Source organism: Carettochelys insculpta, chromosome 4 (genome assembly GCF_033958435.1).
Source record: "Carettochelys insculpta isolate YL-2023 chromosome 4, ASM3395843v1, whole genome shotgun sequence".
In the NCBI taxonomy this organism is placed as follows: domain Eukaryota; kingdom Metazoa; phylum Chordata; order Testudines; family Carettochelyidae; genus Carettochelys; species Carettochelys insculpta.
The window spans coordinates 118,170,837-118,196,491 of NC_134140.1; the positions used below are offsets into that span (position 1 = coordinate 118,170,837).

At 41.6% G+C, this 25,655-nt stretch overlaps 1 protein-coding gene across 3 annotated transcripts in view; it reads right to left on the bottom strand.

Moving 5' to 3' along the window:
* GRID2 (glutamate ionotropic receptor delta type subunit 2) overlaps window positions 1–25,655 on the bottom strand; it is a 1,071,343-nt gene that overhangs the window by 147,687 nt on the left and 898,001 nt on the right. For all 3 annotated transcript variants that reach the window (XM_074993599.1, XM_074993598.1, XM_074993600.1), the window contains exon 13: window positions 15,405–15,600. In XM_074993599.1, coding sequence (XP_074849700.1) covers window positions 15,405–15,600 — 196 coding nt within the window. The remainder of the gene's footprint in view (window positions 1–15,404; window positions 15,601–25,655) is intronic.

Sequence of the window (25,655 nt, forward strand, 5' to 3'; positions counted from 1 at the left end):
CCCAAGCCCCACACTGCCAGGGCCAGCCACCCACCTGCCATCCCAAGCTGCCCAAGCCCCATGCTGCTGGGCCCAGCCACCCACCCACCAGCCTGAGCCACCCAAGCCCCATGTTGCTGGGGCCAGCCACCCAAGCCCTGCTCTGCCAGGGCCAGCCACCTGAGCCCCACAAGTCTCACAAGCTGGCTGGCCAGCTGAGCCCTGCAAACCCTGCGAGCCACCTGAGCCCCTCCCCTGCCCTCCTACAAAGCCAGACACCTCCAGCCTCCCATCTAACCCCATCCTCCTCCTCCGCCTCCTCCCCGATAACCCATACTCACTCTCACTTGCAGAAGGCAGCCAGCTTCACATGGGTTTTTGCCAGCTGTCTGCTTTTTATAGCAGCTGTACTGGATCACCCACATAAAATGGCAGGGGCTGAGAGCCAGAAGCAAAGGCCAGATCTTTCTTCAGGTGGGGGGAATAATTGCGGGGGCGGGGCTGGATCACCTAGTGCCCCCCCCGGATTTCTTCACCCCCCCCCCCGGGGGACATGTCCCCCAGTTTGGGAAACCATAGTCTAGACCGATTTCTTATGCATTCTGATAGAAGAATGAAATGTGATTGCAACCTGGGTAAAGTGCTTCCTGGAACATTTTGCTTCCTGGAACATCCCCTTGCCATAGTTTCTTGGTTACCAAAAAGAAACTGATTTATTGAAGACATATTTTCAACACTAGACAATTATGCTGTCCGATCCTAATACAAAGGGACACAAATGGCTGACAATTTAACTAAAGAGACTAAAATGCAAAAGAGGAAGAAAGAGCTTTATGTTTATGCTTTTAACACAGAGGAACCACTGCTTATTCAAAAAGAAGAATTTTAGCTTCTGTAGAGGGGGCAAGATCGGATGACCTCTTGAGGTCCCTTCCAGTCCTAAATTTCAATCATTCTATGATTATACGTTACAAAAACTAAGCCAACAGTATTACAAACTATCTTACCAAATGTTCTACCAGTACTGAGGAATATCTAACCAGATAGTTGGAAAGTTCATTCTGTCTACATCTCCTAACAAAAACTCTTGTAAGATCTCTCATCAGCTTCTTGAATCCACACTATAGCTCAAGATCTTTATAGAAAGTAATTGTGTAATGAGGACTTCTTAAGATACGGTATAAGGCAGTCATATCTCCTTTTTTTAAAGGAATTCACTGTTGGTGAAAAGTGCAAGAGGGACAGTGAAGAATAAAAGGCCCTCCTTTACTTCCCATAGGAGCAGAGGGGCAGCTGTGTTAGTCTGTATCCTAACAAACAAAAAGCAGTCATGTAGCACTTTAAAGACTAACAAAATAATTTATTATTTAATTTATTAAGATGAGCTTTTGTGGGGCAGACCCACTTCTTCAGATATGGAGACAGTGCTGTACTGGAAATGGTGCTGAAAGTGAACTGACATCACGATTATGTAACAGAGAGATACGGACAAAAACTGAAATGAAATCTGACAAATCAGATACATAGGACGGAAGCGGGGCAAAGGTGGGGGAGGAGGAAGGAGAGAAAATTACTTACTGCAAGTGTAAATTAAGTGACTTTTCTGAGGTCATTATGAATCTCAAAGATGAGGAAGCTGTCTTTGTAATGTGTAAGGTAACAAAACACTGGTTGTAGAAGCGTGAGGTTCCATCCCACTGCATAGCCAATGTGTTTCAGCTAGAATTAATTGGGAATTTTTTTAATGATTTTGTTGAAAATGAAAATATTTGCAAAGCATGCTTCTCCTTCTATGTGGGAAATGGGCCCAATAATTCATAGCAGTTTGGTGCTGGCCACAGGAAAATACCCCTCACTTTGACCAGGAGCCTGCAGAGGCTGTCAGCCCCTTGAATTAGACTGATAGTTGACTGAATAGACTTTTTCCATGGATGTTCTTTTAGTGCCATTATTTCAGGTTGCAATGGCTCAAACACTGATTTAAATTATTACACTTTTTTGATGCTTTGGAACTTGGTTATTGATATTGGTAGCTAAGAGGGCTGATTTTGCTTACCTAATCTCTTAGTTTCTAGTTTCCAGTTGAGATTTGCATGTGCTGTCTGTTGATTTCTGTGACTATGGTTATTATTTTACTGGGTCAGGTCCTCTGCAGTGAGCTTTCTTATCTAAAACCACTCTTCTGCGAGGCTGGAAAGTTTTCCATGGGAAAATATGCTAAAAGGGAGACCTGTGTATAATTACTATATTTTGTAATACTGCATTTGCTGATATCTTATACTAGTCAGATGAAGAATCTTCAAATGATCAAGAATATCAAGTAGTACAAATTCAACTCCAATGAAGAAATCCATTTGCTAAGTAACCTGGTCCTGTACTCTGAGGTGGCATGGTTATCTGCTTCAAGGGACGACAAATGTTTCCGCAAGAACCATCTTCAATTTTGACTCAGTGAAAAGACTCCCCCACCTCTCCCCAGAAGATCTAAAACACAATGGCTGGATGGCCTCAACAAACAGCTATATTCCTAACCAGTCATCCTGTCCTGTAACATGCCAAATATGGCTCAGAGTATTACATCGTGGAGATACATAATGTATTCGGTGGTCTCTACTCTGTCCAAGTGAAGCACCAGAACTAATCTCTAATCAACAAAACCTTTAAGAAAAATTATTCAGAGATGCCAAAGTAATTTTATGAATAATAGTTATTCCAGCTCCACAATATACGTCATTATATGAAGCAAGATTTTTTACTACCTTTAGTTTTAATCTTGGCATTCTCTCCTCGTAATCTCAGAATTCAGGCCAAAGTTCAGAGCTAGATTATATATCAATGTAATGCTTACTATTTCAATCCAATCTTTGTTCTGTTTTCCATCTGAATTTTTAAAATGAGCTTTCTATAGATCCCACCATTTGCGTTTGTTAATGCATTACAATACATTGAATTGCAATTGGAAACAATAAAGCAAGGGCACTAATACATAGCTACTAAATCTCCTACCTAGAATAGGATTGTCTAACATTATGTTCCCCTATCTGTAACCACTAATCACTCACCAGATATCCTGTTCTCCCTGCCACTAGTCCAGTGTATTGTGCTTTCAAAACGAAGTCACGATTTTGGTAAGTTAAATTAAGCTGCGAAGTGAAATGCACACTATTTCGCTGCGAAGACATGTAGATTTATTCACAGCATAAGCAATGGAGGGGTGAGAAAAGCAAATGAGAGAAGACCACAAAGACAATGGAAGATGCATGCACTGAGAAAAAGCAATAAAAGATAACAGCAAGCAAGGAAAATGGAATGAGAAGAGAAGAGAGTGTGGTTGGGGGACGGAGGGAGGAGGGCATGTTGCAATAGGAGGTAAGAAGGACCAGAAGGAAGTAGATACACAGTACAGGAAGGCCTTGCCACTTTTGGACTTGCAGTTCATGGTTTCATGTACTTGCAGTTTGCCATGCCCCGTTGTGCTGTGCCGTGCTATGCTGGCCCATCCCAAGCACGTGATTCAACATGCTCTCACTTTCTCACAGCTTCCTGACAACCACACTAAGGCCACTAAGGGAGCACCAAGCCTTAATTATGGCAGCAAAAAGAAAAGCAAGTGATGCAGATAGTGTTCAACAGGCTAAGAGGGTGAAAAAAAGGTATGACTGTGAGCCAGGAAGTCAAATAACTAGACAAGGTGTCAACTGGTCACACTGATGCCTCAGTAGCTAAATTGCATTAACAAATCTACTGTGCAATATATTAAAAACAAGAAGCAAAACACAAGGGACAGTTTTGCTGCAATGCTGCCATACCAGGAAATGTTAAAAAAAAAAAATTAAAGGGCAGGACTAAACAGCTTGCCATCACAATGTTCCTTTGTGAATCCACCTCTGTTAGCTCTTCCCTTCCAGAGGAACAATAAGATTCCCTGGAAGCAAGATCAAAGAACTCTTTGGGGTGACTAAAGTTGAAGTTGATTGAATTACTTTTGTATTCCAGTTTAGTTCTTAATTCACTTAAACTTGCTTGTTGATTGGTAAACCATAAGCAATAAAATGTTCTTTGCAGGCAGTGTGTTGTTTTTGTGTCATAATCACCCCCCCACCACACACCTTCCGATATTGATGGGTTTTGCCATTCACAGCCTTCTCTGGAACGTAACCCCTGCAAGTGACTTGGCTTTCCTGTAATTCTCATCTCCTCAGTTGCTCACTCTGACGATGTCTGTCAGGTGCAGCAAGGACACCTGCTCACTGGAGGGACACTGGGGGAGGAATGGGTAAGCCATGGAAGCTTCTCTATATTGCCAGCAGAGCAGAAGGAAAAAGTGGGACGGTCTGGAGAGACGAATCAAAACAGGAAACAAAATACAAAGCTTCCCTCCAGAAATGGACAAATTCCTTCAGACATGGGGCTGAAAGTTTTGATAGCTCTGCCAAGACTTAGGAAACAGGGAGAAAGTCTCCCAGATCAGATAAGAAGAGGGAGCACTTGGCAAATTCTTTTTATGTTGAGGATGACAAAAAAGAAAAGTGGGGTCAAAACTACTGTTCCCACTAATTTTTTCCATCCATGGGCAGAATAAATTTTATTATGTGCACCGAGGCAAGCACATATGTGCACCACCCATAGAAACATGAACTACCCACTGTGGGACACTGTGGAGGTTCTGCTAGACAGTTGAGTGGCACACAAATATCTCCTGGGCAGTGGCCCAAGTGCTCAGCTTATAGGGAACACTGGTCAAAACATATGCCAAAGTCCAGCCCTGCTTCCCCCACACACCATTCCATGTAAAAATGCACCCAAGGAAAAAGGATGTAGAAAAATACATAAAATATTTTAATGAAAAGATCACTCTACTCACCCGCCATGGCCCTACCTAACAAATGCTTTTCATCCCTGGAGGAGGTGAGAGAGTCTCTCCATCTTATTACTGGACAGTCAGCTATTTGGTCATTCAGGTGTACCTTGAGTAATTGTAGTTTATTGAGAAGCAATATTTTAGGCCAAGGGGATTATGTGACTTGTAAGGTGTTCATTTCAAAACTCACTGGATGAAAGTGCATGACCACCTAATAGGATGCAGTTAAACACTAGCTCCTTGAAGACAACAAGGCTTAATAAAGTGCAGCAGTCAAGAATAGTAGAGCTGTAAGCTCTACCCTGCAATCTGTTCGAGAATATGAGATTACATATGTGCCCCCCAGAATCCCAGTAAACGTGGAGCCTTAATACAAGAAATTCATGCTTAAGTCCCTGTACACCGTGGTACCAGCATCACAAAGCATGAAGCACATTTCCCTGTTAATTGCAAATTTCCATACTTTGTCACACATTTAATATGGGTTTAATGTATTTTTGTGAGACTCTGCAATATTTAAGGTTGTGTGGGAGTGCAGTCACAGCATACGCAGATTTTTAATAGCTGCTAAAGAATTTATAAGGCAGATCTATGGGTTTGAAAAAGTAGTGTTGATTATATGAAAGCATTTCAAGAGCTGTTCTGTTATTGTATCTACATAATAAGCTTCTGTTGAAATGGGCAGCGTTACCATCAGGGTTATCCCAGCGGCAACGTCAGCCCGGCAACTGACACCATACAAAACTACACTGTTATTAAATTTCTGAGCACAACACGACATGGAATGTCTGTCCTCTTTCTACAGCTCGAATTGACATAAGCAGGAGGAACAGCATGGCTACTTTCTTACTGATAATGAACCTACAGCAGATCTCCTGTTTTGCCTCCAATATGCTTAGTCCAAAGGAAACATCTTTTTGGTGCTCTTTATTCAAGCCAATAGTTTATTGTCAAACTGGTTCATAACACTGCTCTTGAGAACTGTTTTTTTTCTTTCACGCTCCATGTCTAATTTGTTCATGTATAATAAATGCATTTATTGATTACAAAACACTAAGAACTCTGCCTCTTGTGGCACATTATCACAGCGCTGTCTCAACAGAAACACACAAATTAGATAATGAGATCTTTGGGGGCAGAACAGTTTCCTCCTGTGCATTTGTACACCTAAAAAGATGGAGCTCTGATGATGTTTGTGGTATTTGTGGGCCAATGCAAACAATACTAGCAATAAAAGATCTTTTGAGTTTGATTTCTGCACATTTACAGTCACACCTGATTCTAATGTTGACAACAAATACACTCTTTAAGATGGGATACAGGCTGAGTGGGTTGTAGCCCCAAATTACAGTAACAAAACACTTGTCAGGTCCATTGAAACAGACACTAATTTTGTTTAGTCTTTCGGAAACTTAAAAATCAACTTTAGAAGTTTTTCTCATATAAAGGGCAGGACTGTGGGAGACTTGTTTTTAATCCCTAGTCTGCCTGATTTGAAGCAGACACTTGAACCTAAATCTCCAGCATTTCAGGGGAATACCATAACCAGAAGACTCTAGGACATTCTGTGATGAGTTTCTCTGTTTCTCTAAAGGATGCTGTTCCACTCCAGACAATGCTTGAAGACAACATATTCAATAAGCTTAGAGGTGAAGGGGAGATGGGAGATGGTATGATAGTTTGAGAGGTAAATGGGATTAAGGATGGGGTTAGTGAGAGAGAGAAAGCCAGAGAGAGATCACTTATGTTTAGTCTCACGTCTTCCAAGATTTGACTGCAGCTCTGTTTGAATAGAGCCAAACACTCAGAGAAAAATCAGCTCAAACCACCAGGAATCCATTCTGAAGCATTTTGAAGAGAGGAAAGTGATCAGGAATAGTCAATATAGATTCACCAAGGACAAGTCATGTCTGACTAACCTGATTGTCTTCTGTGACGAAGTAACTGTCTCTGTGGATGCAGGTAAGGTGGTGGACGTGATAGATCTTGTCTTTAGAGAAGATTCTGAAACAGTCTCCCACAGTATTCTTGCCAGCAAGTTAAAGTAGTATTGATTGGATAAATGGACTGTAAGTGGATAGAAAGCTGGCTAGATCATCATGCTCAGTGGGTTGTAGTCAATGGATTAATGTCTGGTTGGCAATCGGTATCAAGCAGACTGCCTCCAGGGCTGGTTCTGAGAGAGAGTTCAGTGGAGAGCAAAAAATGATTGGGGGCTGGAGCACATGACTTAGGAAGAGAAGCTGAGGGCTTTGGGCTCATTTAGTCTACAGATGTATACTCTCTATGCCATTGTCTAAATCATTTATGAAAATATTGAACAGTACCAGACCCAGAACTGATGCCTGTGGAACCCTGCTTGTTATTCCTTCCAGAGTGACTGTGAACTTTGAATAACTAATCTCTGAGAATGGTTATCCAACCAATTATCCAACCACCTTACAATATAGCTACATCTAGATTGTATTTCTAAGTAGTTAATGATAAGTCCATGCAAGACTGTACCAAATATCTAAATATGCCACATCTACCACTGCCCTCTTATCCACCGTGTTACCCTGTCAGAGAAAGCCATTGGGTTCTTCAACATGATTTGTTCTTGACAAATCCATGATTTTACCTACCACCTTATTATCATAGAATCATAGGGCTGGAAGGGACCTCAGGAGGTCATCTAGTCCAGCCCCCTGCTTCAAGCAGGATCAACCCCCACTAAGTCATCCCAGCCAGGACCTTGTCAAGCTGGGACTTAAAAACCTCGAGGGATGGAGAATCCACTACCTCTCTAGGCAATAATATCTAACCTACACCTCTCCCTCTTCAACTTCAGACCATTAGTCTTTGTTCTGCCATCTGACACCACAGAGAACAGTTTCTCACCGTCCTCTTTAGAGCTCCCCTTCAGGAAGTTGAAGGTTGCTATTAAATCACCCCCAAGTCTTCTCTTCTGTAAACTAAACAAGCCCAATTCCCTCAGCCTATCCTCATAGGTCTTGTGCTCCAGAGCCTTAATCATTTTTGTTGCCTTCTGCTGAACCTGCTCCAGCAAATCCACATCCTTTTTATACTGGGGACCCAAAACTTGACAGAATATCCCAGATGTGGCCTCACCAGTGGCGAATAGAGGGGAACAACCATTTCTCTAGATCTGCTTGAAATGCTCCTCCTAATGCACCCTAGTATGCCGTTAGCCTTCTTTGCTGCAAGGGCACACTGTTTACTCATATCCAGCCTTTCATCCACCATAAACCCTAGGTCTCTCTCCATAGTACTGATGCTGAGCCCATCAGTCCCCAGCCTATAGCAATGCTTGGAATTCTTCCACCCCAGATGCAGAACTCTATACTTCTTGTTGAACAGCATCATATTTCTTTTGGCCCAATCCTCCAATTTATCCAGGTCACTCTGTATTCTCTCTCTACTCTCCAACTTATTTACTTCTCCTCCTAGTTTTGTGTCACCCACAAACTTGCTGAGGGTGCAATCCAGTCCCTCATCCAGGTCATTAATAAAGATGTTGAATAATATCTTTTAGATATTTGCAAATTGTTTTCTTAATTATTTGTTCCATTACATTTCCTGGCATAGAAATTAATGGGACAGGTCTGTGATTCCCCAGGTTGTCCTTATTTCTCTTTTTATACATGGGCACTATATTTGTCCTTTTCCCAGTCTTCTGAAATCTCTCCCATTTTCCTTGACTGTTCAAAGTTAATTACTAATGGCTCATCTCCTTGAGTGTTTTAGGATGCATTTCATTAGGTCCAGGTGACTTGAAGACATCTAACTTGTCTAAGTAACAGCAAGGACAATGCTCTCATCGATCTCCAAACATGCAACACATTCACTCTCTAGATACTGCTAGCTTAAAGTATGGAAATGGTGAATTCACAGTCAAACCCAGCTCTCTGAGATTGTGGCACACAACACCTTTTATCTCCCCTGAATTTTTTCTTTTCAGTATCTTCTAATTTATCAACTTCAACTATAGCTAATACCCAGCTGCTCACAGCATTGTTCTGTGGGCCAACATGTGTTACCAGGGCTTTTTAATTTGATTACCATACCAGAAGTCAGAAATGGAATGGGACAGTCACTAGATTCAGAAAGGTTTCTGGCCGCATAAGAAGATGTAGAGTTTTTCCTGCCCATGTTACTGTTGAAAAGACATTAGTAATGACTATTATTGAGTCTAGCTGCTGCCAGTGTGGCTGTGGCACAGTTCCCTGACCTCTGTGGACAATCATCTTTTTCCTGAGAGTAATCTTAGCTTAGACTGGGGTCAGCAACCACTGGCAGAGGCAGCAAGGGTGGCAAGAAAACTGATCTTCACTGCCACACAAGGCATGAGCTGAGCCCTGCCCCTCCTCCCCAATGCAGTTGGGAGCCTGCTCAAAGCCATGTTGTCTGTGGATTAACAAAAGACCAGCTAATGCTACCAACCACCACATAAATGGGAAAGCTCGGCATCTTCATTTATTTATTAATTAAGCTGTTGAAAGTAGCTATTAGTGACTTTAAAAACTGCCACTGGCACTCAGACTGTACATAGAGGTCAAAGGTGAAATTTCAGCACTCCGCCTTGGAAAGGTTGCTGACCCCTGGCTTCGACATATTGGCTCTAACTACAGCGTAGATGCACTCTAAAGAGAATGCTCAACAAGAGCAATCACCACAGAGAAGCAACAAGTCAGGGACAAACTTTTTCTACTATGGTGTCTCTCTGTATGTGGTTAAGAGAGAGAATATTAATGTGCTCTACTTGAGAAGCTTAGACAAGGTTCTTTTATTGCACAGAGCACAAGCATTATTTCACTTAATAATTCACAAGCTTCCTACAGGCTAAATATTTTGTATACTGACAAATGCATGAAGGTATCAAATGCATTATGATTCTGCCAATGCAACTTTGGGACGGAATTTTTCACTTCACATTGCTGAGGAAAATGCATATGCCATAGGCTAGGATATCATGTATGGAGGAACAAGGTGGGGAGGGTATGGTGTTAGGCACCATTATTCTCAAGGGATCAAAGAGCAGGCAAAGGCACACTGGAAGTGCTCCATTATATTTTAAACAGGAAAAGGTCCAAGGGTGGGAAAGCCTGTGGTGCTTGTAAAGGATTAAATAGGGTAATATGCTTTTTAAGAAGACATAAAGTGGCATGTAATGTGATACTCTTAAGTCTAAATGATTTTTCTTTGAGACCTCAATGAACGTTTAAGCAAGCATGCCTTTGGTCCTGGTAAATCCTCTCACAGCAAATCAGTGCTATGAAAATGTAGATTCTTTTGAATGACTAAGATACATATTTCATAAGCCGAGCAAAAAAGGGGAAAAATTGGATACACAGAGGCTATGGCTATAATACAGCCATCAGTTGATAGAAGTTACTGTCGGAAGAGGTCTTCCAGCAAAACTTCTGTCAACAGATCATGTCCAACACAGAAGCACATCAAAAGAGCAATCTGCTCTGTCGACAGAGAGCAGCCAGTCTGTGTGGCCACTCTTTTGACAGAATGGCCAACAGGAAGCTCAGCGAACAGGGCTGCCTGGTGAACCGGAAGCCCTGTCTGTCAATAGAGGCTCCCCTGACTGTCTACACTGCTTTTTTGTCGACAGAAACTGTCGACAAAGGTGTTTTTCCTTTTCAAAGAGAGGCAGAATGCTGTCAGAGAAAGTGCCAAGTTTTGTTGACAGACCGTCAACAAAACTCATTTTGTGTGTAGATGCTCCAGACGTTTTGCCAACAAAACTCTCTAGTGTAGCCGTAGCCAGAGTATTTAAGAAAATTAGAAAATAGAGATAGAAGGAAATATTCTCTAGAATAATCCAAAACAAATACAGAAATACAGCCACCTTCCTTTCCTTCTAATATGGCAGAGTAGTTTGAAAAAAACCTGGTTATTTCCATGACTTCGATTGTTTTCATTTTCTGAAGGAGAGGGAAACAGTAAGTGATGGGAGACAAGAAAATATTTCAGGTGCCTATGATTCTGAGGAATCCACATATTTTGAATGATCAAACTCAGTATACTCTATTCAAGGTCAATCTACCCAGCTATCCTTTAACGACACTTGAAAGAGTCAGGTGCTGTGGATGGAGAGGGAATGAGTGTATGTATATATCTCTTAACCTGATTTATGGGTGGAAATGAGAACCAGGACATGTCAAAACCCAGACATTTTTAAAAGCCTCATGTTTCCATCTCAACTTCTCCCCTGCCTCTACTTCAGCCACTCAAAGTTATACCAAAGTTGCATCTTTACTGATGCAAGCAGAGCTAAAGAAATATTGTCATAGGTCTTAAATTGTGTTCTCATACACAGATTATTGTTAGTAGCAATCATGTTTGCTAAGGTAGTGTCTAACAGCCAAGCAAGCATAGGTATCCATTGTGCTAGGTACTGTACAAACACAAATTAATAGAAGAGTTTATGATCTAAACAGACAAGAAAGAAAAAGAGTTGGGAAAAGGATGGAGCACAGCAGCATAGTGGACAATGCAATGGTAGCAAACAGAGGTTAATTTCCATATTTTTGTGGGGGAGGATGGAGTTACTTAGGAAGGGATCAGCTAAATGGAAAGACAAAGTAAGGGTAGAGGAATGAGAAAGATAGGATAAGGGAGGAAGAGGATAATATGTGAAGGTGAGGAATGAAGTCAGCTGAAGAGACTGTGAAGGAGGAGAAGAGGGTTGGAACAAACAGACCACCAGCATAGGGAACACAAAGTCCAGACAAAATGCTACAACACTCACTTGGGATATGTCTACACTGAATCTAAGCACCAGGGCTGGCCCTTGTCAGCTGATTTCGGCTCACCAGTCTCGCCCAAGACCGGAGCCCAGGATCTACGATTCTAAAAGGAGGGAGGGAATCTATGCCACATTTGAACAGCCCCAGAGCTGGAGCCTTTCCAGCTGAAATGAGCCGACCACAGTGTTTAACTGCAGTGTAGACATACCCTCACTGTCCAGTGGTCCCTTCTTTGGATGTTTCTGCTTCTGTCAGGTGAAGTCTGACTGGTTTCTCTCTGCCATTTCTTCCCCTCCACCAGGCTACATGGTAGAGGGAGGCACAAGTACCGTTTCCACTGAAATTGCTGATGTATAGTCCATGCCATCCCACGGATGTAAACGGGATGCAGGTGATGTCAGTCAGCACTGAATATGTCTGCACAGTATTACATTTTTCACAATAAAAGTTCCTGAACAATAGTTAGTGTGAAAAAGGGAGAAAAATTAAAAGGATTTTAAACTGTATGAAAAAGGTTTTGTCAGTGTCCTATTAAACATCCACTGTACTTCTGCTGTCCAAATGATTTCACTTGCAATGGCTGCCTGCACATCTAATTTACCTTGGACAGTAAGCAGCAAGGGAGTGTAGTTAAAGCAAAGGATGTTTGGTACACTCATTTGCAACACACAGACTATAATCCCCATACACAGCCTTACAGTCACAGTGTCTGGACACTAGATGGCTCAGTGGAAACTCATTTTTCTGCATCTGTCTTGTTTTATTTATTAATTTTTAGCAGCTGTCCAAGAACAGTTGTTTGGCAAGCTGTCCATGTTGGCTTATGTCCTTCTTTTCTAGTTGAGTCATGACTTAGCACCAATTAATGGCACGATTAGAGTGAAGCACAAAATAAGACCCAAAATTAGTCTGGTTTGTTTGTCAGTTGTTCTTCAAGGTTTGGAATGAGTACATAGAGTACACATAAATGGGCCAAATGGATCCTTGAAATCCTTCCTCTGAAATACTCGCACGCTTTCAGTTTAGGCTACGTGTACATGAGAAGCCTCTGTCGACAGAAGTCACTGTTGAAAAGTATTTCCCAGAAAAACTTCTATCGACAGATTGTGCCTACATATAAAAGCAGATCAAAAGAGCAAGCTGCTCTGTCAACAGAGAGCAGCAGACTGCCCAGTCCTATCTCGACAGAATGGCTGACTGGAAGCTCTGTAAACAGAGCTGCCTGGTGAACTGGAAGGCCTGTCTGTTGACAAAAGGGCCCCGGAACATTTACACAGCTGTTTTGTGTTCACTGTCTAGAGCCGCATTATACGTGAACACAGAGGTATAATGCTGCCAACGGATGTGCTGGGTTTTCTTAATAAAATGTCAACAAAGTGCATTTTGCATGATGATGCTCTGCAGTTTTTCTGGCAAAAGCCCAGTTTTGTCAGGAAAAGCCTCCGTGTAGACATAGCCTTAGAGTTATTTTACGGAGATCAACCCCTGCCTCATCAGTGACATTTTTATCCTGATTTTTTTCTGTACACAGGGCTGGTACATAACACCACATTTATCATCCAAGTGAAGATGAAAGATTCAAACAGATCTTGCAAAGGCAGAGTTTCCAATTCTTTACAGAGGGATATTTCCTCCTGGCCAGGCCAGATACAGTCTTTAAAGAGCCTTCTATTCAACATCTGTCTGAGCAGCAACCTCTCTCTCTCTCTCCCCCTCTCCCTCTTTTTCATGCTCGCTGACTGTGGCATTTCTTCCTGTGAGATGTGTGGGGTGGGATGGGGTGGAGAGAGGAGGAGCGCTCGGGCATGCATATCCAGGAATGGATGAAAGGGTATGTTCATTAGAAATGGTCTTGCAGTTATTTGGAAAAAGAGAGGGAGTTGGCTGATTGCTGCTTTGCTAAGCTTAGCTCTTTGATACCATAGCTTGCAATTGCTTATTCCTGGAAAGCAAAACTATGGGAAATTAAAAAACTAAGACATTGCTGTTTATGTCAATTTAAAGACAGTGAATGCCCTGTCTTCAGGAATTAGAACTGAAAGAGCATAATCTGGAATTGCCTTCCAGGGTAATACACTGGTTGCTTTCCTTAGCTAAAGCGCATTTATCAACACACACAGCTTTGTTTTTTGTGTTCTGGTTTCTGATTGCCATGAAACTCACAGTATAGCTTTAGCAGGTGAGCTAGAATGATGGATTTTTTTCCAAAGGAGCTTTGCAGTTTTATAAGCACCTTACAAACTGGACCAAAACATATTTTCTCAAAAATGCCTTTTCCCTTGGCCAGTCAATCTGCAGGTGGTCTGTTCTCAGGCACTTCTGAAATGTAGACTTCAAACATGGGTCAGCTTATGACACATTTGAACAAGGTTTCACAACTGCACTTCCCCGAGCTCTTCTACCCCTCCCCCTCTTGGTGTTGGGAAATTGATCCAAACTATAATGGCTGTGGGCAGAATCAGTTTTTTTATAAAACTCACAAATGGTTTTTATTCTCTTGCAGCTCCTTTATTCTTACGAGGTCACCAGTGGGCAGGTCACCAACAGAGGGGGGCAAAGTATTTCAAAGGGGCTCAGAGCTCCAGCCACTGCCACTGCTACTTTGGCAGCAGCTGGAGCTCCAGGCCCCTTTGAAATACCGTGAGCAGCACTGTTCTGCTGCTCTTCAGGCCTCTGAGAGGAGGGGGCCCAGCACCACGGTCCAGGAAGCACTAAGGGTGAATGTTCTAGGCCCTGGCACTGTGCTTGTTGGTCACTCCCCTTCTGGGACCCTCTCCTACCTTGCCTTGGGGCATGCCGTAGCAGTCATCCCCTTTACCGGTAGGAAATGGCTTCATCCCTTTTTTTTTTTTTTTTTTTTTTGTTAAAAAGACCCTTTCCTTTATGTGTAATCAACTGTCGCAACACCGTGGATGTGTAAGATATGTTAGGAGGCTTGACTGGCTTTTGACAGAGTTAAAAAAAAATCTAAACATGCAACAATTCAATTTTCTATTATAATTAATTCTCCCCATCTTCACATTTAAATGAACTGTATAAAATAGGGCCTTGCTAAAATAATAAAACATACTGAAATCTCAGGGCCCTATTTTATAGAACCATTTTCAATTTTTTAATCTGGAGATGTTATCAGAGTGATAAATTTTCTTTTGTTCTCATTAACACAGATGCAATTCCCATTGAAGTCACTGAAGAAAACATTCACAATCTTATTCTCTGCTATTTAATGGATAATAAATGTCCTGTTTACTTGACTTTAAGAACTCACTTGATAAACAAATTTTTCCATAATTTTGTTTTCACATAACAAATTAATTTGAAAAGATTCCTATGCAGTTTTTTAAAACAAGGTCATGCTTTTCTGCCTGATTTCTGCAAAACACAGGATTCATAATCATGGCTGAAGGATTAAGTTTTCAGAGTCAGAAGTCTCAAAACAAATCCGTGTTTTGTGTTCAAACCTGCAGTAAGCACTTTGTAAAGTATACCACAATGTCTTCTGTTGTGATCCTGCCCTCATTTTGGAACCTGACAAATGTATCTTTCTTTCATGTCTCTAAATCCTCAATTGTTTTCAGAGCAACTGTTTTTTGGACTTACATAAGGAACTGAGCTGAGAATGCCCAACCATTTGTGCTGGAGCCATGAGCCACGAGCCACATAAAACCCACGGATAAATTGAAGAAGGAAGATCATTATTTTATGTCCAAATGCAGCTCCATATGTTAAAAACAATTGAATAAATCCAGTACTGCAATAGAGCATCTCCAATTGTCAAGGGAAACGTAAACCATGCCTCATACCTTCTGAATGCCTGCTGGTGATTCCAGCACATTGTTCTCTGAGCCGTTACTTCTGTTAATCATTCGCCACATTTGGGAATACATGCTGTCCCTCTCAAAAGGATTCATCCCCTTCACTCGAACATGCTCATATACTGCAGAGTCCAAGACAGTGCCATAAGGAATATCCGTCTGCCTGGAGAGATCCTGGAGAGACCTTAATTGGTGGTGAAGAAAAGAGACACAGGAGACATGATTCCCCATTTTCAGGCTGAATGGGAGCTGCAGGCAAGCAAAGGACAACACATATGAAGACAGCTGCCAAGTCACTGTTTTATTTGTTTGTTTTTTTCGTAAAAGACAAAGTGAAACTAGGAGAAACAGAATTGCTTTTACGCTTTGAGACAGAAAGAAAAATGTGAGGCCAAAGGGAAGAGGGAAAATGAAATCAAAGAGGGAAAAGACAGCATTGCAAGGAACAAGAGTGTGTGCTCAAAGGACGAGCACTCTCTTTTGGGGGCCATGGGGGGCGTTTTTAGCCACTCCAACAAATGTAAAATGAACCCGATAAATGCCTGGCAATAGCCTGAGGTAATGTCCCTCTATTTTCCACGCTGCTGAGGACTCACAAACTAAAATAAGATATGCCAGAAAAAGAACTCCATGAATATAGCCCTACGCCTCTGGCCTTGGCATGATTTGGAAGTGGTGTGTCAAACACCAGTAAGCAGCTGTCTCTACAGGTACGTACTGCATCAGGTCACACACCCAGCGATGAGAGTACACTAACAGAGGGGGAATGCTGCACACAGGCCCAATGACCAAGGGGGGCAAAGAGGGTAGTTGCACTGAGGCCCAGTGTTCCGCTGCTGCCACTTTGGCAGTGGTAGTGGCCGGAGCTCCGTGTCCCTTCAACATGCCACGGCAGCACTGCTCTGATGTGCTGTGCAGCTGTGAGGAGGGGCCGAGCATTGTTGTCTGATTAGTGCTAAGAGCTGACTGCCCTAGGCCCTGTCCTTCCCACTTTGCCCTGGGGCCCATGGTGGCTGTTAGCCCCACTGGCTGCATACCAAAATGTTCAGTGTCTGCAAATTTTTGTTCTATTTTAATGAGCTGCCACTTTCTTGCATTCACAATACATTTGCTCTGTTTAATAGGTTCTTTAGCGTTGTCCATTCTTTCTGTGTGTCTGTATGAGTATATACACATACAAAAACTCATTGTATGTAAACTAATTCAGGGGTTTCTAACAGTGTCCAGAATATGTCTTTATCTGCCCTGCCTTTATGATCCCTTTAAGGTGCAGACACAACCTCTTTGCCCCTATTTAGTCATCCTGTTGTATCATGTAACCATCCCTTGATTTCTTTAATGATGTGCATTAGCATTTCAGAGGAACTGCTGTAATATATTTAATGCCTAGGACCTATTAAGGGTGCTGCTGGCCCGAATTCGCTTTTAGGTAACTGCACAAATCTCATGGATGACATTTAAGGACAAAAAAGATCTGTGTATGCAGTCTTAAAGTAGACCAGAGGGTGGGCAATTCTGGGGGGCAGATAGACTGTATTTGGGAGGGGGGGAGGAAGAAGCATGAGCAGCTTTAGTGAAAAAAACCTTGTTGTGCACATTTTCCCCATAGCAATGAGTAGCAAAGACATACCCAGTCCTCAGATGGCACTGTACCTTTGACTCTAGATTGCGCAGTGCATTTTCATGGATTGCATAGCATTGTACAAAGTCAGGGCCATATGTTCATTAATCCATTTTCTCTGATGTGATGTGCACATGTAATTGCCCCCCAGAATTGCCCACCCTCTAAGTACAGCCATGACTGTGGCTTTGCTTTTGCTCTTAACAGGTTGAACTGGCATCCCTGAGACCTTATTGGTGCTGAATGAGAGAATTTACTGGACCACAGAGGTCAACATTGTCTAAGAGAATTACCAAACTTCCATTACTTAGAGGGCTCCTAGAAGATACTTTGGGGGAAATTACAGCTAAATAACAGCACAGAACACTGAGAGCCAGAATTTTTGGCTGTAGACAAACTTTATGGGACCACAGGAAACTTATGCACACCCATGATAAGTGGGTTGTATGGGTAACTAAACTAAAATCATGCGGATTATGGATGTTGCCAGACAAGAGTGTACCAGACTAGAGAGGTTCAACCTGTATTTAGTGTTTATATGCATTTTGGAAGACCTGCTAAATCTCATACTTCAGGGTTTAAAACAATCTCTTAAGGAGTAGCATGAGACCTTAAATTGAGAACCCATTACCTTACACCTACCTAATCCAGTAATTCTTGCACCTTCCTCTGAAGAATGTGATACTGGCCATTGCCAGAGACAGGATATTATGCTAGATGGACTGTTTATCAGGCCTTGTTTGCATTAACAACCTCATGATACTTTTCCTCAGAAGAGGGACTTCTAGCCAGGTGTCTTACATGAAAATTTTCCTTTCCTACAATTGTCATCCAGTGGTCGGTGCACTCCAGTGATGTTTCCTGTATGTATCTGTCAAAAGCTGTGGCATAATTGATGAAAGGCAGTGTATAATGTTTAAGATATTACACTCTCCTGTTATGGGCTGCTCCTGCTGTTTCTGCTATTAATAAGTTTCTGTATCTCCTGGCAATGCTCAGAAACGTAACATTCTGTCACAGGCCATATATCAGAATGTTCTGTAATTGTTCAGTTACTTGCCATTCACATTACTGGACTAGAGTAGTGAGAAGTGCTTACTGAGTCCCTAGTTTCTAATGACAACACCTACCAAAATTGTAATCAGTAGCTTCCAGAACTCTGCGTAGCCCTATAATTTCCAATGTAATAACCAACACAGCAATTTTTGACATTACTAACTGCTAGTATAAAAGATATGCAGAATTGCTGCCATGAAGCAGTACATTCAGAAAGGAGAACGGGAGAGAGAAAATCAGTTTCCCTGTACATTTTATAACAATAAAAAGCAATTCCTTTATATCTAAAAAGAGAAACCAAAGTGATGTATGAATAATTGGGTGTGGAACAGCATTAAGAGTGAGATACAAATGGGAGAGTTCTGATTTTACTCCCGTTTTAAGGGCTGGCAACAGCAGCATAAAGTAGGGCCAGAAGTGGGGAAGTATGGGGATGGGGACCATTGATCTTCTTATTAAGGGACAAAAAGCTTGTACTTAACAACTGAATTATTTAATGTGAACATTACATTATGAATACAATGGCAATCAAAGTCCAAGGGTATGTCTTCACTACAGGGATGATCGAACTAGTTAGGATCAATCTTCCTGGATTTGATTTTGCATACCTAGTGGGGACATGAAAATCTAACTATCTGAGGTCAGCTGTTGACCCCTGTACTCCTCAATATTGTGAAGAGTAATGGAGATCAATGGGGGAATTTCTCCTATCAACCACCCTCTGTGAGGATGACCAGGTAAGTCGACCGTAGATAAGTTGGTTCTAGCTATGCAATTGCCATAGCTAGAATTGCATATCTACAATCAACTTTAAATGTCCAGTGTAGACCTGGCCTAAGCTTGACTTTATCTGATAGCTCCATGCAGTCAAGTGCCCAGCCTTGCATGCTTGTTCTCTAAGGCCCCATCTCCCAACCCTGCACAATGATAGCCACACCATGAATTTTTCCTCAATGTTCATTACAACTAAATTAGATTATTAATTGCATATTGCTGACTCTATCGTAGGGCCATTGTGAGGATGAATAATGCCTGTACAGCACTTGGAACATGTTAAGTGCTAAACAATACCTTTACAGAGTTGAATCGTTTACAATTACATTTACTGTTCAACATGTACAAAATTTACTTTCTGCATCATATTCAGACAAGCCAAACCAACTCAATTGCTTATTTTCAAGTCTAAGTCATTGGACTCTAGTCAGAGGGGTCAGCAGACTTGCTGGGCCCCTGGGCAGACCACAGCGCAGGGAGGGAGCAGACTACTTTGTTCTCCCGGAAAGGGCTACAAGAGGTGGGGTTGGGGCTGGCCAGGTTTTAGTGCTGCCCGGAGCATGCAGCGCCACATTGCTTCCATGTAGCCCACTGAGCCATTCAGAGTGTGCTGTGGCAATAGTATCGTGGCAATTTAAAGGGCCTGGAGTTTGGTCCACTGCTGCTTTTGAACTGCCAGCCCCCTGGGGCAACTGCCCCTTTTCCCCTCCTTCCCCCAATCAGTGGGCCTGACTCTCATGTTACCTGTAAGCTGAGCACTGGGACAGCCACCCAGGAGAGATTCAGGTGCTGCCCAGATGATCACCTGCTGCTGACAGCATGTGTGCCTACTGGTGCACATAACAAAATTTATTCTACATGGGGATGGAGAAAGGTTGAGGGAACACTGTCTGATGCTAATCATTGTTACTTTCCTCTATAGCACAGTTTCCAGCAACAGACAGACATATTTAATTGCAATAAAAGATTTTGCCTGCACTTCAAATTTCAAAAAAATCACCTCTTTTTGTGTTGGATTTTGTGTGTAGACACCCTTGCCCCCACTCATTTTCTCTCTTTAAAACAAATCTGACACTGGGGATACCATAATCTCAGGCAGTGCTTTAAATGGAATTGTAATTATTTTGTTCATGTGTGTCAAGCAGCATTTTTATAACATTTGAATATAGTTTAGAAAATGAAAAGAATATAGTGCCCCTTTTTGCTGAGAACTGACTATTGCACAAAGCTGTTTGACAGAGAGCAATTAGTTACTAAATAATGAAGGAAAATATTGATCTGATTGCTTACATCAAAGTCCTTATTTATTATTCTAATTCAGATAAAGGTTGTCTGCAAGTTGTGTTATTCATCTCCTGGGGCTCTATGGATTTATTCAGAGACACGCACAGGAGACAGGGCACAGCAAGACAAGTGATTTGAGGCTTGATAGTGACAGCTGTGACAGAAAGTAATAACAGTGCTTGCCAGCTAGTTTAAAGGTCTGGATGGACAAAGTACAAGGCAAGGGGTGAAGAGCACCTTGTCTTTCATAAAAGGAAAATACCTATTGTCATTATAGTACAGGAACCCTAAGTAACCCAAGTAAACCCATAACAGTTCTGCTGTTTGGAAGCATTTGGGGACATCCTATCTTAATATCAATGGTGGTTTGTGAAAATTGTCTGCAAAAAGAATTAAATACAAATAAATGTATTGGATTCTTTCTGAGGTACACGACCTGGTAGCAAACACAAGGCTGAGGATCCCTGCAATGAGTGAAGGGCAAATTGGATATACACTCAGGTAGCCCCCAACATTCCCTGTTTAAATTAGGGGAAGTGTACAAAAAGATAGCCACACACAAGAGGGACACAACAGAAGCATTAGTATCGGAGTGGGAAAAGGGAGGAAAATATATCGTCTCTCTTTGCAGCTACAGAGACAAGCTTTTTTTTAAAGGAGAGCTAGAAGTGAGGCTCTTAGGTGCTCACTTAATCACCTAAATAAGTAGCTTGATTTTTACTACTGTGAATGGCTCCTATTAGCTTAAGGTCCTTCACAGGTTAGTCCTTCTCTACCAATCAAATCTAATGAGTTACCAAGCCCACTTCTTCTCTGCCAAGAGTCTCAGAGAGGTAGCTGTGTTATTCTGTAGCTTCACAAATAACAAGCAATGTGTAGCATCTTAAACACTAACAAATTTATTTATTGGGTAATGAGCTTTCGTGGATAGGACCCACTTTTTTGTAGTGGGTCTTACCCACAAAAGCTCATTACCTAATAAATAAATTTCTTAGTTTTTAAGGTGCTACAGAACTGTTTTCTCTGCCAACGATTAGCCCATTAGCTCAGTTTTTCTTAATCTTTTTTTCTCCTGTGTCTCCAAATGTATGGGAACTGCTCCCTATTAATATCCATCAGTCCATTATGTTGTTCTCCTTAAAACTCATTTCTGGGGTGATGCCTAGAAAACACTGAACAATGGCTAAGCAGCTGATGTTCTGAGACTGTTGGTCTGTGCAGAACATGATTATTTCACAGTTAATTTATTCTTTCATTATATACTAGATTGTAAACTCATTGGAGAAGGGACTTTTGCACGTTACACGTGCATCGCACCTAGCATAATGGGGGTCTGATTCATGATGAAGGCCTCTAGGTCTCACCACCATGCCAATAAGAATAAGTGAATCAGACATAAAAGAGCTAGTAACCTCACAATAAAGCCTGATTTTGGAGAATTCTAGTGTCATTTTGTAGCATAAAGTATCAGAGAGGTAGCTGAGTTAGTCTGTATCTTCAAAAACAACAATAAGTCCTGTGGCCCCACTCATGCATCCGATGAAGCAGGTCTTTGCCCACAAAAGCTTATGCTCCAAAATATCCATTAGTCTATAAAGTGCTGCAGGACTTCCTGTTGTTTCTAGCATAAAGGTACTCAGATAAGCTGCCAATGACACATGCAAACCTTTGGAAGTTTATCTGAAACAAACATCCCTAACTTCAGAGGCTTGCCTGTCACTTGGTGATACCTCTCTTGATTCTTCTTTAAAAAAATACTGTTTGCAAAATTTTAGAGGTAAGGGGACAGATCCATAGAGGATTTAGGTCTGGCAATGTGGAGCTGTGCAATACCTATCCTGTAGGTGCATAAAAAACCTCTGGAATCCTCAAATCCTGGGTTAGGCACGCAGATTCCCTTTATCACTATACAGTGAATGGGGAAAGATGGGCTTCTGCAAAGGAGATCCACACAAATCAGCACACTAGGTGGGGAGCTGACTAAGCTAACCAATGTGAAATGCCATCAGAGTGAACAAGAGTGCATGTGCTCTAGGTACATTCACCATCATGGAGATAAGCACGGGATTCTGGGCTGCAGGGAGACGCCTAGCTCTGCTTGCAGTCCAGAGTTGGGAACTCTCCTGGAGGAGAAATGGGTTAAGTACCTGTTTCCTGTGAGACCAAGTTACTTGCCTATCTCCACTTATAAAATAATCAAGTGGGAGAGTAGGGCCAGAGGCATCCCTCAAGCTCTAGCCCAGGGGTTAGGCCACTCACACAAAATGTGAGAGATTATAGTTGAATTCTACCCTCTTTGCATTAAGCAGAAGGGACTTGAAAAGGGTGTGTGTGTTTGCATGCATGCAGGCAAAGGGTTTTACAGGGATCTCTCTGAGTTGGATACATGCGTAATAGTTCACAGAAGGCATGCAATGTCTTTGCTGATAATCAGCTGCCCACGGGTCATCATAATCATCATAATCATTGCAAAATGAATGCACAAATGGATAATATTTAAGGAGTTAGGTATCTATACTGAAACATCTGATCTTAATATCTTGACATTAAGGCAGGTTTAAGGAGTTCCAGGGTCGACATTGCTCCCAGAATGTGCTGTTTTGTGCATGTATGAAATGGCACCCTGGAAGATCAAACCTGAGTGGTCGATCTTCTGCAGTAAGTATAGATGTGGGCAAAGACTTTAATAAACTTTCCTGAACTGGTGAAATCCAGATTTCTCTTCCTTTCTGAAACCACAATTTGTAACTCAGGCTCATCATGCCGAAGTACCATTGTGGTCATTCTGCCCAATGTGCCATACAAACTAATCCAAACTGCATCATATTGTTGCTTAGGTCAGAATAAAATCTTCTTTTGACACTTAAATATTAAATTATGAGATCTCTGTTTGTGGCAGATGTGTTCTGGCAGAACTGAAATGCTAGACTCACTGGGGCTAAGGCTGGGCTGTTGATTAGTAAAGGATCTCAGCTGTTTAAGAAAAGATATTTCATTCAGTCTTACAGGACAAAAAAACAAGTTTCAATAAATTGTTCTCTCAACCACGCTAAAATGTGCACTAGAGCATGGTAAAATGGTATTTCAGTAGAGTGTCAGCTTTGATCTTTACTAATAAAAATTTATTTTTAATAAGCCTCCAGGGGCATGTTGCTAATACAGGGTAGAAAAAAACCCACACTTGTGCACACATAGGCATTTTCACGTGCACTATTGTTACTCCATTTGTGCTCACAAATAGGAGTTTTGTGCCTGCAGCCACTACATCCTACTTTGAAATTATGTCCTTAATGCTTTTGAAATGCTCAAGAAAAGTGTTACAGTCAATGCAAAAAAAAAAAAAAAAAAAAAGCTGAGCTTTTTTACCATACCTAAAAGTAAAATTTGTCTAAATTGCAATATAAATATTATGGTTCCAGTTCCAATCTGCTCTTGTAGGTCATTATGATGTCACTAGAAATCTGCAATGGAATTTTGAGGTTATTATGTACAGTTGGGTGGACAGTGGTCTGGGTACTGTATTCTTTATGGGGCAAAGTCACTGAAGTTTTATTCAGTGGAAGATGTTGCAGCTGGAAAGCTCCTGGAATGAAAGAATAAGGACATTTTCAGCAGTGTTTGAAGGTCAAAATTAGAGTCGTTCGATGTGCTAAGTATCCATTTAACAATGAAGTTATATCCAAACTGTGGTAGGAACGTAAAACTTCAGTTTACAAAACTGCTGAAAATTGGGAAGCAAACTAGCACTTAGCACAGAAGTTGTTAGTTTAGCACAATGAATTATTGCAAGCAGGGAAATGTGAATAAGTAACACTGGAAAAAACACTGTCTCTTTTTTCAGATAAAATTATCCCCCAGGGTGTGTTTGCAAGGCCAGAGTGGAAATGGGTTTAAATAAGTAAAGAAAATAAGGCAAATTCTGCTTGCAATTACATCCAGCCAACTCAAATGAAGTCACTGGGATGAAAGGAATTGAAATTAATGACTTTGCATTAGAGTAGGTTTAGAGAATTTAACCATTTACTTTGACCCAGTAGGCTACCTGGAGAAATTTGTGCAAGTCCTAGGAGGACCCAAAATCGGAATTATCTAGAGCAGGGAAACTGGTCCAGATTAATGATTTTAGATCAAAATACTAAAACTACACTTTGTAGCTCTGAAATAGACCATTTCTTTCCAGACCAATTTGACAGCAAGGAGCAGAAATGATAGCCTGCTGTCTAAGAGTACATCTACCCAACAAATAAAGGTGTGATTGCAGCACAGATAGGCATACCTGTGTTAGCTTTAGCTAGGGCAGGTAACAATAGTAACAATGACATGGTGAATCAGACTTCGGCATGGGCTAGCATCCTAAATAAATATCCAGAGTCCCCAGTGGTCTAGTACTAGGGTTGCACACTGCTATTGTTACTGTGCTAGTTGAATTCTGCCTACTGCATGTACTACAAGCATACTTTCATTTGCTGTGTTGACTAATGGAGGCTGGTCTTGTGGCATTCCTCGCCGGAAGGAAGAGCCTCAGAAATCTCATGGTAGACCTTGTTCTGCAGAGACTTCCAGCTATTGATTGCATCCAAATTTAATGCTGACCCATCGCTAGCAGAGTGCTGGACAGGCCTCTCTTTCATTGTAGAAGGTGCATTCTAAGAAGAGCAGCACGCTGCATGTTGTTAGCAAGCACAGCGTTAACAAAAATGCTAGAAAAATGTCTGCTTCCTTTTTCCGTCATCACAAACTGATCTTTGCTGCATTGCCACGTGCATGTACTCTCTGCTTAACTGAATAATTAGACTCTAATTTGTTGCAGTTTATAAACTAAATCTGAGGAAAAAGAAAAGTAGCATAAGTCCACAGTGAGCATGTGCCTCCTTTTTCAACCAGTTCCACTCTCTGTATGACCTTTGATTGCAAGGTTTTTCTGTTTGTGCCAACTGCCATTATTAAAAGTGAAGCTGCCTAGTCTTAAAATGCCTGCTAATGGCATCGTTTAGTCACGCTGACCCATTGTACTGAAACCTAACTCTAAGACAGTAATTCTGGGAATGACTTTTAAATAAGCCCAATCAGCATTTCTACATGAAAACATTGTGGTCTAATTGGGACTAAGAAAAAGCCAATCATTCTGGGACGTCCCTTCATGAGCCACAAGGATTAAGGAAAGTGATGACAGCTACCAAAGTCAGTGGCTGAAAAGTTGATTTTAGGTACACAACTGGCGTACCTAAAATTTCATATCAGTTGTCGACCTTCTGCATGAGTATAGGCACAGCGTAAGCAAGTTCTAGCCAGAAGGAGCCACTGTGTTTATCAACTTTGACCTCCTGAATACCAACCCCTTAGAACTCCCTTAAATTAATGTCTGTTTGAACTAGAACATATCTTTAGAAAAACATCCAGTTTTGATTTTAAAATTACCAGTGATGGGGAATCCACAACCACCCTTGGTAACTGTTCAAGCAGTTAATTAAAATGTATGTCTTATTTTCGGTCTGAATTTGTTT